Source organism: Haliaeetus leucocephalus, unplaced genomic scaffold, assembly GCF_000737465.1.
Source record: "Haliaeetus leucocephalus isolate CR32 unplaced genomic scaffold, Haliaeetus_leucocephalus-4.0 Scaffold0, whole genome shotgun sequence".
Lineage (NCBI taxonomy): Eukaryota > Metazoa > Chordata > Aves > Accipitriformes > Accipitridae > Haliaeetus > Haliaeetus leucocephalus.
The window spans coordinates 22,663,085-22,675,910 of NW_010972436.1; the positions used below are offsets into that span (position 1 = coordinate 22,663,085).

The window sequence follows — 12,826 nt, forward strand, 5'->3', positions numbered from 1 at the left end:
CCCGCCCGTGAGGCGGAGCCCGCCTGAGGGGCCGCGGCCGCGGCCGCCTGAGGGGCTGCGGCGCGGCGGGCAGGGCAGGGCTGGTGCTCTGCGAATCTGACTAAAATACACCCCCAAATTAAGGAATGAACGCGCGTTCAGCGAGCTCTCTTAAGCTTAACGTTTCAAACGTGTCAGTGCTCCGTGCTTGGGCTGTGCTTACTGCTGGAGAAGCTGTTTAGCGTGTGTTACGCTTGCCCGTGTTGCTCAGGTACACGGCGTACATTTATATAATTACGTCCGTGTTGTAAAAATGCGCCTTGTGTAATGCCGGTAGGGAGAAGTTGCTTGTCTTAAAGCTAATAAAACTAACCCCCTCCCCTCAGACTGTTACTCTCTTTTATAGGCATATGAAATACTATTTACAAAAAGGCTGAGTACAAAAGATCGGGATGGGGTGGAGAGTGTTTCTGTTCAGGGTGGAATGGCAGAGTAAATTGGGATGTTCTTTAAATGGATTGGTTTGATCTTGCAAGAAAGCTTTCATATTGATAAGAACGCCTTGTCAGTTAGGATTTAGTTTTTTCTTAACGTTCCTTTAAACTCCTGTGTTTTGAGTAGCAGTTTTGATGTTAGAGGTGGCTGCACTGGGCATGGTCACTGTTCAGGAGCCAGCTTTGTTGAACAGGATGGGTTAGTATAATGCTTTATTAAGGGGAGTCTTAATGTTGATAGAGTCAGAGTTAAGAGGTTTGGGGTTTTTTTTTGATATTCAGCTTCTGTCATGATGCAGGTCGTGAAGATACCGTGTCATAATTCGAAACCTTTAATATTTCTTCGGTGGTGCAAGAGGGATGTTACTCTTTTCCCCATAAGCTAAGTTTTTTCCATGTATTTCTGAATGTAATTGCTAAAGTAGAGCAGGCATGGTTTTCAGGAAGGCAGTTATTGCAGGTTAAAATTCCAGTGCTTACTGTACCTCTTGGCTTATGGGCAGTAGGTCGTTTTTCAGTGGCTTTTTTTAGAGGTTGTAAGCAGGAGAGCAGTCAGGAAAGAGAGGTGGTTTTGTGGTGTCTCAACTCTAGAAACTTAGAAGTAACAGTAAACGCATATGTTTGAGTTATTAATGGGGGAGAAGTTCAAAGAACCTTAATAGAAAACACAGCACCGCCTTTCCTGCCAACTGTTGAAGAAGCATCAGAGATCAGGTCTCTTTTATCAGTAAGCGTAATGCACATCCTTAGGTGTCCAAGATAGTTTTTTGCCTGTAGGAAATAAAGGAGGAGGAGTCATGGCTTCTTTTTTTAATGGAGTAACCTGAGTTTTATTAATTGTTTTCTGTTGAGATTAGAATTTGGGGAACAAATTAATAAGGTTGTCAGCTAGATCCTCCCGTGTCAACACAATACAGTAGTCTTTATATCACTGCATTTTTCAGTGTCGTCCATGTCCCCCCACTTCCTCCTGGGCTTCCCCCCCCCCCCCCTTTTTTTTTTTTTTTAAACATCTTGATGGCATTGTATAAAGATACTTATTTCCAAGCAGCTTTTTCAGTCCTGGTCTTTTTTCTGCCTTCCCCCCATAGTTGCTGTATTTTATCCAGGCACCTTACTTCTGGCTGTGGCAGTCTCCTTTGAGGATAATGTTAATGCTGTACCCTGGACCAGCTGTTAAGACTGCAGGGAGAGGGCCATACGAAACCTGCAGCTGGTGCTCGCCACTTAGACCACTCTCTTTTCTTCCTTCTACATCTCTTCTTCCCCAGAGTAACACAGACTGCTTGCTGTTACCTAATTCTCCATTCCTAGGGTTGGGCAAGTTTTAATATCAAACAGAAGTGGACTTTAAAAAAGGAAGCACGTGTGTCCTGAAGAATTGGAAGAGAGCAGGCTAGGGAAAGGGGCATTTTACCAAGCACTTTTTTTTGTCTATTGAATAGCAGCCTTAAGTGAAAACTTCGTTATTGGGAAAAATACTGGGCTAAAGTATGAGGAAGAAAGACTTTTGTTCACGTTGATTTATATTTTATCATGTTCAGAAAAATTTGTATTCACTTTCCCCGAGTTTTGGATCATTGACAAGTATCTAGCTAATTGAACAAAGAATGTGGTCACTTCTAAGTTTGTTTTTCTGCTCCCCAATACAGATCTCGATCGAGTATAGCATCATGTACAAGTGTAAGCACCCAAACTGCTTCTGACGATCAGGTTGTCAAATTCTGGGATGAACTCAGTTTAGTTGGCTTACCAGATGACATTGATGTTCAAGCCTTATTTGAGCCAACAGGTAAGATGTGTTGCCATCCTCCTGTTTTCCTGTCCAGTAGCACTACAGTAGCTACAACAACAGCAGGTGAATTTTTTCAGCTGTTGGTTTTCTGTGCGCTGGTGTTTGTCAAGTGTTTGATGATGCTTTTGTAGCTTTTGCCAATGTTATGTGGTGTTTTTGTATAGTCTCCTCTTCAAGTACTGGACAGATTCGTTGTCAGCTTTGTATCGGGAAATACTTGTAATCTACTGCTGAACTGATGTTCAGGTAGTAATATCTTCAGTATCATGATTCTGTTTTGGGGAGAAAAGGAAAAAGAAATGAGACACAGCTTAATATAATTCTTAGAGTCCTAATCCTGTAGCTTTACCTAATCTCCTGCTGCTAATGCGGGGTTATTGGAAATAATGGAACAGAAGATTTAAAAGAGCAGTATTGCTAGAACAATAGAGGCATAATACACTTGCATGTTTCTGGTATCTGCAGGTTTTCTGTCAGAAAACTGGTTTGTCATCTGCTCTTTCATTTTAATGGAACTTCTCTTTTTACTCAGTTATGAATTACTTTTTCAGAAAGCATCTATGTCCAAATGCTTTGATGTCGGTAGTCCACTCGCGTATTTTGCCTCAAAAATGGAAATATATTTGTGCAATAATATAAATGTCATTCTTTCATGAGTGTGGAAACTAATTTCAAAGTCTAATTAAAAACAAAAAATAAAATTAAATGGTTTGTTATAAATAGTTATACCATAGTGTGTGTGTATGGGCGAGAGGTTTATCAATCTAAATTTTAAAAGTTGTTATTATTTGTAGACTGCTCTTCCCAAGCTCTTCCATAGATTTTTGGGGTAGTTTTTTTGTTGCTGAGTGATTAAGTTGACCAAGTACCTAATTTCAACAGCTAATGTAAAGCATCATGTCTAATCTGGTATAAAGCTGTCACAGAATTCCTTCAGAAGTATGCATCATTTACATTGTTTTTCCCAGAACTGAATTAGAAACTTCTTTTAAGAGATACCTGTTGAATTCTGCAAATTCTGAATTTTTTTGTTATATAGATAAACATTTCTAATTACACATCTATAGTCTGTTTGTTGCATTGACACAGTTTTCTCTGTCATTTATATGGTGTTTCTGTTCATGCTGTATTTTGAGCTTTTAAAGGTTTTGTGTAGAATTCTAAAGCATCATGTGAGCATGTTCTACATGAATATACAGATCTGTATCCAGTCCTTGGGAATCATAAGTTAAGAGTACACACATAGGCAAATGTTATCTGCAGTGAAATATAACATCAAATGTAACTGTGTGTGTGTCTCACACAAACATTGCATGTAGAATCATGCAAACCCCACTGTTAAGATTACATGATCAGGCATCTGAAAATTAGAAACAGATACACAGAGCGTGCTGAAATTAAGAGGAAGGTGTGTTATGTGTAAAAGAAAACTGCAGTATATTTAGTGTCTGATAGTAACTGCAATATATTCAGCGTATGATAATAAGGGCATTAAATGTTGCAACAAGAAAAACAGGAGGAAGAGAGACTATTCATTCTGTCTGGCAGGTATTTATGGCTAGAACTAAGTTCCATGCTTACAGGAAGTGCTTGGCAGAGTTGTAGAACCAAAGCTCTTTTTCTTTCATAATGCATTAGGTCATTGCTGGGCTCATCACCGCTGTGCGGAGTGGTCATTGGGAGTCTGCCAGACTGAAGAGCAGCTATCGGTGAACGTGGACAAAGCTGTTGTCTCAGGGAGCACAGAAGTGAGTAAAAAGACTTGAATGCTGAAGCCACTAAGAAGATAGGGGGTGGGGTTGAAAAAAAGGTAGTAGACTTATGCAATACAAATAATGACCAAAAATCCACATACAGATCTCTGAGCTCACATTTATAATAAGGTTTCTTTTGACAGGTCTCCATGATAAAATCTACTATTGCAATTTATTAAAAAGGCTTATGGATTTGATGGGAATATATCATTAATTTAGTTCTGAGTTAACTAGAATGTAGTAAGTACCAGACTGACCAAAACAAAATACAGACATGAGAAAAGTTGAGTTCAAATTGGCAAATGCCCTGCTAGGTAGAGGAAATACTTATTTTGCCAGTTTATATTCTGAAATGATATGATTCAAATACAGTAAAAAAAAAAAAAAGGTCAATTACTTTTCATACCAGTTTAAAAAAGCAGGTTAGTATAGGAAAACTACTGTTTACCACAAAGCCTATGTTGTTACTTTAATATTGATATATAAATATTTATTCTTTTAATTTGAAATAGTAATGTATTTGGAAAACTAGGTTCCTTTGAAAAGGACAGACTGCTTCTGGTGTCATATTCTGATAGCATTTTGTAATGATGAAGAGACATATTTCACATTGTTTTTACCTCGTGTAGCTATATTTTTTTGGTTGTATTTAATTGTGTCTGGTAGATTATTTTAATAATTTTAGTTTTTTCTATACTAATGAGCCATGCTATCAACAAATCTGTATAATTTTTGCTGTTTTCCCATGATCATGCTTGGGCTTATTTTTACTTCATTCTTCATGTTTTTCATGCATTATATGAAAACAAAAAAAATGCAGAAGATACCAGTAAATGTTCTCTATTGTGTGGACTAAAAAGCTGTTTTAAATCAGTCTTGCAATACAAGCCATATAATACAGCTTTCCTTGCACCTTCTACTTTTACTCATATTGAATAAATGCTTTGCTTTGAATAATTTAATTGATTTCTGTGTATCTGCTTTCAAAATTAAAGACTATTCGGAATGAATGAACCTGACAGTATTAACTTCTAGATGAGCTTGAAGATGTTAGAACATTTGTGTGTGTGTGTGTCTATGTATAAAAAAGTATAAAAAGAGTTGAAAGAACATCCCAAATCAGTTGGTTTGGGTGTGGGGTTTTTTTTTGTTTGATTGGGGGTTTTGTTTTGTTTTGTTTTTGTCTTTTTTTTTTTTTTTTTTAAATCTCACTGCTGAAAAGTTTTTGTCTCTTTGTTTTTGGCTGATGATAGTGGCTTGTAGCCATTTTGTGATCAGTTAATTCCCATCTGCAGTCATTTTCATTATGATATTCTGGTTTCTAACAGAAATCCTTGCCGCAGTGTTCAAGCTTGTATTTTGTTCTATGGAATTTCATCCTGTTTCCTTTATTTCAGTTCCATTTCTTTCTGTATGGTACCTTGCTCCTCCCTTGTGCCTCAGGGTGATGGTGCCTCACCTTCACGTCATAAGTACATTTTAAGTTTTGTGTAGATGTTTATAATGCAAATATTTACATAAAAATTCTTGAGGAATGCAACATTTCTCTGGTGTTACACTTTCCATTTCAGCCATGTCTTTTCATGGGTTGCTCTGTAGCTTCTCTACTAATCTTTTCAAATTCTGCAAATAATTTTTAGATATCCCTGTTGCACATGTTTCAGTGCAATGCAGAGAGATGAGAGAAATTGGAATCGAGTGCGATTCTGCGTATTTTCTATTCAATCTTTTCTGAAACCATTAAGAACTTTCTTTGCTGTAATAGAGCAGTCAGCCAGCAAAGGATGACGTTGGTTTGGTTATTCTCTTTTATCCTTCTTGTGACATCCCCAGGGAGAGCAGAGTAAAAGCACAACTGTGATTGATTCTAGAGGAATTGCTAGACAAAATGGGACATCTTTATCCCATGATCACACCAGGGAATTTTTTGCTTTTAATTTTTTTCGAGAAATAAGAAGCAAACTCTTCTGTTGTTCTCTGTTCCTGACCATGGAGCAGCAACGTGGGGGTTGCTCAAAGAGTTTGTGTATAACTGGTTTGGGGCCTAAGTAATCCTGTGTTTGCTTGTGTCCAGGCTGTAGTGCTTGGTAATAATTTTTCCACTGCTTTTTAACTTACTGCTAAGCTAAAGAAGGCACAAAAAAGTATGAGGTGCTGGTTATTGTATGTGATAGTGGAAAAGCATAAGGGAAGAAATTTTCTTCGTGTGAGGTTATTTTAAAAAGTTGTGAATGAAACGTGTAGCAATTAATGTATGCTTTTGCATTTACAGCTGCTTGTGCTTTGCTTTTGCTAAAATTTTGGGCTTCTTTCTAATGTAATGTTACTGCATTTTAAAAGTAAAGTTTCTATTTAAATGTTCTCAATACTGTTGGCAATGCAGATGCAAGTATGCGCTTAGGGCATACAGAAAAATAGTTTAAATAAAAACAAGCTGTATGCTATTTCCTCTACTTGCCACCAAATTTACTTAGGGTTTTGTTGTTGTTTGCTTGGTTGGGGATTTCTGTCTTCTTGGAAGTCCCTCTGGCATGACATGGGTTTATGATGTGGTCTGCAGCATTGACATCTTTCCTTAGCTGGGAAGGTATGTTTTCATTTCCTTATGTTCGTATAGAGATTAATTTTTGACATGTAACAAACTTTTTCTTGATAGAATAGTCTGTTGGTTTAGGTCTTTTAATTTGTGGAGAGCTTTTGGGGGCTGTTCTTACCTTGAGGCTCTCTAGCTTTTAAGTTACATTCATGTTTCTCATTAGTTAAGTTGCCTATTGTTTGCAAATCTGTTTAAACTGGATATGACAGTTTTTCTTATTACTCTGTTTATGGTTTGAGATGTCCATTTGGCTTCACTGAACTTGTGATTGCATTAATAAAGCTTGTGTGGACGTATTTCATTGACCTATTCCAAAGCATGTATGTTAATTCATTTTGGTTTTCTTCTTGGCACATGTTTGCTGAAGGTTTAAAATACACTGTAGAGATCTCAGTATCTGTGCATGTTTCACAAAATAACCCTGCTTAGCTTGTCTTTCTTCTTCAGCTCTTTCTTTTCATTCACTCATTTTGAAGTCCTGGCAAAGACATCTGACCAGTTTGTTACAGGTATTTGTGTCTAGACATAGGTGGGTTCTTTGCCTCTCTTTAGTGTTAATGAGTGCACATACATACATCTGTATATGTGAGGTGTTTGAAATTTTGTGCATGATGTTGTTTTATAACAGCTGACAAATAAAAGCTGGAATACGCAGTTAAGTTTATGGTAGTAGATGTGCTCTAGCCCATACGGGTGGTGTAGGTGAGTCATTTCATCTCATTGCTTGTCTTGCTTACTTCGCTTATCTCAGCAAGTGAGAGTCATGGATATTCTCAGAACCACTTTCTAAGTTTAAAAAGGTCATAAGGAGGAACTGGTGATCCAGGTGACAAGCATAGCATCAGAAGAGCTGTTCTCAAAATGACTCTTAAGAATTCACCCACTTATCTCTAGAGCTTGTATAGTATGTAAGTTGAAGAGCCTGCACACCCAGCTATGGCAGTTCCTTCCCCCACTACTTTTAATAGGTTTTGATGGGATTTTGGAGTAATTTTGTTTTGAGTTTTGAAACAAAAGAACCCTTTGGAATATAGACGGGGGGAGAGAAAACATCCGGTGATTTGCTTGATCCAAAACTTAACTAAATTTTCTTATAGTTCGTAAGTGCTCTACTCAGTATATAAAAATTATCATAGTAGAGAAAGAAGCTGTCATATTGTCAGCTTTATGAAGATAGATTTTTATCAGTAAGGTGTTTCTGCAGATATTTGTGGTGGGATGCAATGACGGTATGAAATGGAGACTCAGTAAGATAAAATAAGCAAAGGAAACTGAACAGAAATCAGTTTTTGCTGAAAAAAGTAATAGATGTGTACAAGTAGAGTTTTCTGCTTTTTCTTGTTATTTCTGGCTTCAGTCTTATGCTTTTTTAACTACGCTGCTTTTTGATATTTGAAAGTGTGAACTTACTGGCATTACCATTTAAAATTGAGGCCTTTAGGGCTTGCATCTGCTCAGCTTTTAACAAGAGTGGTTTCTGAAATATTTTCAGGTATTTTTGAATACTGCTTTATAATTTCCTTGTTTATTTTACATATATTGAGTAGGTGGCTGTTTCTCTATAGTCAGCTGAGGAGATTGAAGTTTACTACTTGTCTGCCTTACGGTGTCTAGCCATAGCTCTTCTGTATGCTACAAAGTCCCAAATAAGGTCAGCTGCTTTTTTCCCCTAATATGCAAGTAGCTCAATTCAAGAAGTGTATTTAAGGAAGGCGCAGTAGATAATGTGTTTGGACCCCTTTTGAGCAAACTGTACACAAGAAACGAATGCAATTGTAACTTTCCCAGCCAGCTTTTTCTTCTGATAAGATGTAGAAAGCAGTTTACAATTCTGGGAGAATTTGTCAAGGACACTAAAGTCAAAGAAAACAGTATTGGTGGAAACCAGGGAGGTTCCTATCTACTTAAAGACTGAATAGGAGAAACATGATAGTAATGAAGTGTCTAAAGCAGTGATTCTGAAAAACTGTGTTACTCTGTTCCCATTTTTTATAAAATGTGGATTCTGTATAGCTCTTTGCATATTTACCTACTTCACGGCTTTCATTTTTCCAATAATAGTCAAGTGTTTCTTCAGGACCAAGACTCTTGCAGCCAGACAGCTGAAAAATCGTTGTCTTCTCCCACCCATCCATTATTTATTTATTTATATTTTTTTTCAGTTAATCAGGGCAATATCTTCTCTCTGTACAAGGCAGCTGTTTTCAGCTCCTGCTGAGTTTCTGCAGGCATTGTTTGGCATGTTATCATTGCTGGGAACTGTAGGAGTTGTTGCTTTGCATAGAGGCAAACTAATCAATGGTATCTTGCCTTGTTCCAGACTCAAAACGATCTGCTGTTTTGACACTCCTCTCTCCTGCAAGCCCTTTTTACATGGTAACACAATCTTGAAAATTTTTTTTAACGCAGCTTCCCTTGAATTCTGTCACTAGAAGTAGTAGATTGCGCTGTTTGTAGATGCTTCCAAGTTGGGGCAATGTCACAAGGCTTGCATATTAAATATCTCACTCAAACTGTTTCTTAAAGCCCTTTCCATCTACTGTTTTTAATTCTTTGCTCTTTGCTCAAGACTCAGTTCTAGCATGATGCTTACCAAGCTAGACCATAAAGATACAAATTGAGGGGAAAGCTGGGAAGCATTGAAAATGTTTATATTTTTTTTTTTTTAAAGTGTTTGTCCGTATTTTGACTGTATCTTCACCCCTTAGCCTCAGTACACTTCTGATCTTGTTGAGACTTGTCCATGTTTTTAGTGGTATGTGTGTATGTTTACTTGTGCTGCTTTAAGTTGAAAACTGATTTGGCTAAACTGATACTTCCTTTTGTTGTTCCTTGTGTGTAAAGATAAGCATCAACATCTTAATATACTATTAACGTTATACACTGTGGAGGATTGTGCGCATTTAGCCATAGCAATTTTTCAGCTAGTTTTACTTTTTGTGGGCATAAAAACTGTGTGTGAAAAATGGTTTAGATGACAGAATCCTGAAGATAGGGACGGTGTTGGCTTCACGTATGTCTCAAAATAGCTGGACAGAGCATGCAGTGATGTCTGGTTTTTTTTGAGATAAGAGTGCAGGATTTGCAGTTCCTTGATGCTCTAAAAGCTCCCTTCTTTTCTCATTATTGGAAGAGCTAGTAATTCTTAAAGCCAGGGAAAAATGCATAAAGAACGTCATCTATCATAATTTATACCATTTCTGGGCAGAGTCCTCTGTATTTGCCCATTTTTCAAGGAGAAGCTTTGTAACGTGATACTAAATGAGCAGCTCTGGTGTTCAGAAGTTCCTCTCCCAACTCTTGGGTTTTTTTTATGGTACTTTTGCATGCACAAGGTGCTTGGCTTCTCTTCATCTTCCTTCACTGCAGCTTGGGAGTGACTACCTGGCTGCCCTATTGGAGTGGCTTCTGATTTTATCTTACAGAGTGGGTTTTTTTTTTCCTGTAGTTGCTTTTGTCTTGCAACTGAGGAAGGAAGTACTGCAGGAAGTATTCTTCCAAAATAACATTTCTCCTTTTTTTATGGGTTGCTGTCTCATAGAGAACTCTAGCACAGAAAGTGCTAGAGAAAGACTGGAGAAGACTCATCAAGAAGACACTTCCACATGGTTTTGGTCAGTTTAGTAGTTTCATTCAGTTCCTAGCATGTTTTAGAAATTCTGTAACAGTTTGGCTGTGGGGGCCATGAGGTATTTCAGTTTTCGATGAATTTCCCTCTTGTTACTTTGGAGTTTCTCTAGAGGTTTGTAGCCATTTCCCTGCCTATGATGACAAGCTTTGTACTTCAAGGAAGGACATAGTGACTAAGGATACAGCTTTGGAAACATTTTAACACTGTAAATTATCATCCATGAATTATTCTGTTCCAGAACGGTTGGGATTTTGGTCATCTAAAGCCAGATCATTTGTGTCTTGGAGAATATGAATCAGACTGTACTTACAGCTTGCTAATGACATCAGAAACGTTATGTCAATTATTTTATAACTATTTTCCAAGTTCTGCAAAGCAGCTGTGGTATCTTAAAATTATCATAGTCGGGTTTGGATTACTACATGTAATTCTTATGGAACACCTTTGTACACGCTAAATGATGTCAGTACAGCTTTGGTAAATCTGTTCACGTTCAAGAGCTGCCATGGGACCTGTATGTGCATTCAGTTTTTTGCAGGTCCAGCAGTTTGAGAACAGATATTTGCCTGCTTAGTAAGATTTACAACTTAATTCTCTTAAATAACTGTCACATGAACAACGATTAAAGTATTCTTTCGTTTGAACCAAAATAAGCTTTACCACGACGTACTCTTGTTCATTTGAAGTCATTGTCCTATAGTAGCTGCTTTGAAAAGCATACAGCAAAACAGAGGAACCATTCATAGGGAAGAAGTGAGAATAAGCAGGTAAGAAGAAGGAAGAAGGTTGTCATTTGAAATTACTAGGATTATTGAAAAATTCACCCTTTCCTGTTTTCTTCTCACCTATAATCTGACTCTAGGAGCCAAAGCAAATGAAGCGTAATTTAATATACTTAATGCAAAGAAACCCCAACAACGAGCTTTTTGCCTAGTAGTTGTTTTTAAACCTATAGTCACTTTTGCCAAATTTTTGTGATTTTTTGTTTGTTTGTTTGTTTCAAATTATCCAGTGGGATTTTGTGCATTCTGTTTTTTCTTCTGCAGTGAAACATGGAACAGAAAAAACTAAATTACAGTTCTAACAGACAAAGAATTTTGTTCCCTATCAAAACACACCACCTTTAAAACTGAGTTTAGGACTCAGCTCTCAAAAGACAGTTTTCAGCATCTCCAGTTGTCTCCTAGACCACATTTTCTATTACAAAATAAAATACATTTTTCTATATCCCTGCTGGTATTTAAGAAAATGAAGTAATAGTTAAAACTGCATAGATATGAATCAAGAACTTTACCCTTCTCTGCTTCTAATACGTTTTTGTAATTATTTTGGCACATAAAGTATGGATACCTTGGGATCTAATCGAAGTGTGGGACTCCACACTTGGATGTGGATGTTCAGTGATGTATTCAAAAGTTTGAAAGGATTGCTTTGAAATAGAGTGGTGTGTCTGAATAGTATGATCATAAAGTAAGAGGCAGTAGCATGTGGAAGAAAGAGTCTGAAATAGATTTTAATTTTGAATTTTCCATTTAGTGAGAAAGAAAACTTATTTATTTTACTAGTGTTTCTGATGTAATTGTTGCTCACTCATGAATACTTTGATACTTGAGTAAGCCTGCATACATTACTGAAGGAGAGATTGTTTATAGGTGTTGATTGTGATAATCTGATTGAGATTTGCTGAATGAATAGCTGATCTGTTTTTTCTTTCCCCACCAGTTGTTAGATGGATTAATATTTCAGATTTGTACTATCTGATGTGAAATATGCTCTTATCATTAAGTAACTTTTCAAGTCAGCCTGCCAATGAAAAAAATAAGGGGATAAAAAGGTACAGTATTAAACTTGTCTCTGAAATAATCTGATAATTATCAGATTATCTGAATTTGTGCCTAACCAAAATTTAATTTTAAAGACATACGTAATTTTTCACTTATTTTTTCCATTATTTAACATATTTATTGTTAACAGTCCAATAAAGCTAGTACTATGCTTTAGCATGTTAAGGTCTTTGGAATTTTTATGAGTGGAAAAGTCTATTATAAATGTGAAGAAGTACTTATTTCAAGGTTATGTGACACATCCCTGATTTAGCATTTTTTAAAATTAGCATTTCAAGAAACAGAAGATGTTCCTTTCTTTAGAGACATAAAACACACTGTCCTGTTCATGTGCTAATATACAGTAGAGTATCGATGTACCAAATGTTGGCAAAGTGTTTGATTTAGAGCTTTTTCTGGGTACTTATTTTGGGAGTTTGATTCTTAATAAGTGCAAGTACTTTAATGTGACTTTCAACCTTTATAGTAGTTTTTTGCTTTATAACCTGTTATCATCATGATTCTGACCTGTTGATTAGAAAAAGGAGCACATGATAATGTGAGACCAATTTAGCTATAGTTAATTTTTATATTGTCTTCAACATGTTGAGTCTATTTACAAGAGGAAAGCAGGCATTAATTTATGAACTAGTTTGGAGGAGCATTTGTCTTCAGATGAAGCAGAAGAAAATACGCCTTTTTTTTTTTGAGATTTTTCTTCTGATTTGCTTCATCCTGAGCCTTCTGTGAAATA

At 36.7% G+C, this 12,826-nt stretch overlaps 1 protein-coding gene across 11 annotated transcripts in view; it reads left to right on the forward strand.

Moving 5' to 3' along the window:
- The window catches only part of KMT2C (lysine (K)-specific methyltransferase 2C), a 181,190-nt gene that overhangs the window by 57,645 nt on the left and 110,719 nt on the right, over positions 1-12,826 (forward strand). For all 11 annotated transcript variants that reach the window (XM_010586059.1, XM_010586023.1, XM_010586032.1 and 8 more), the window contains exons 5-6: positions 2,126-2,265; positions 3,907-4,016. In XM_010586059.1, the coding sequence (XP_010584361.1) occupies positions 2,126-2,265; positions 3,907-4,016 (250 nt within the window). The remainder of the gene's footprint in view (positions 1-2,125; positions 2,266-3,906; positions 4,017-12,826) is intronic.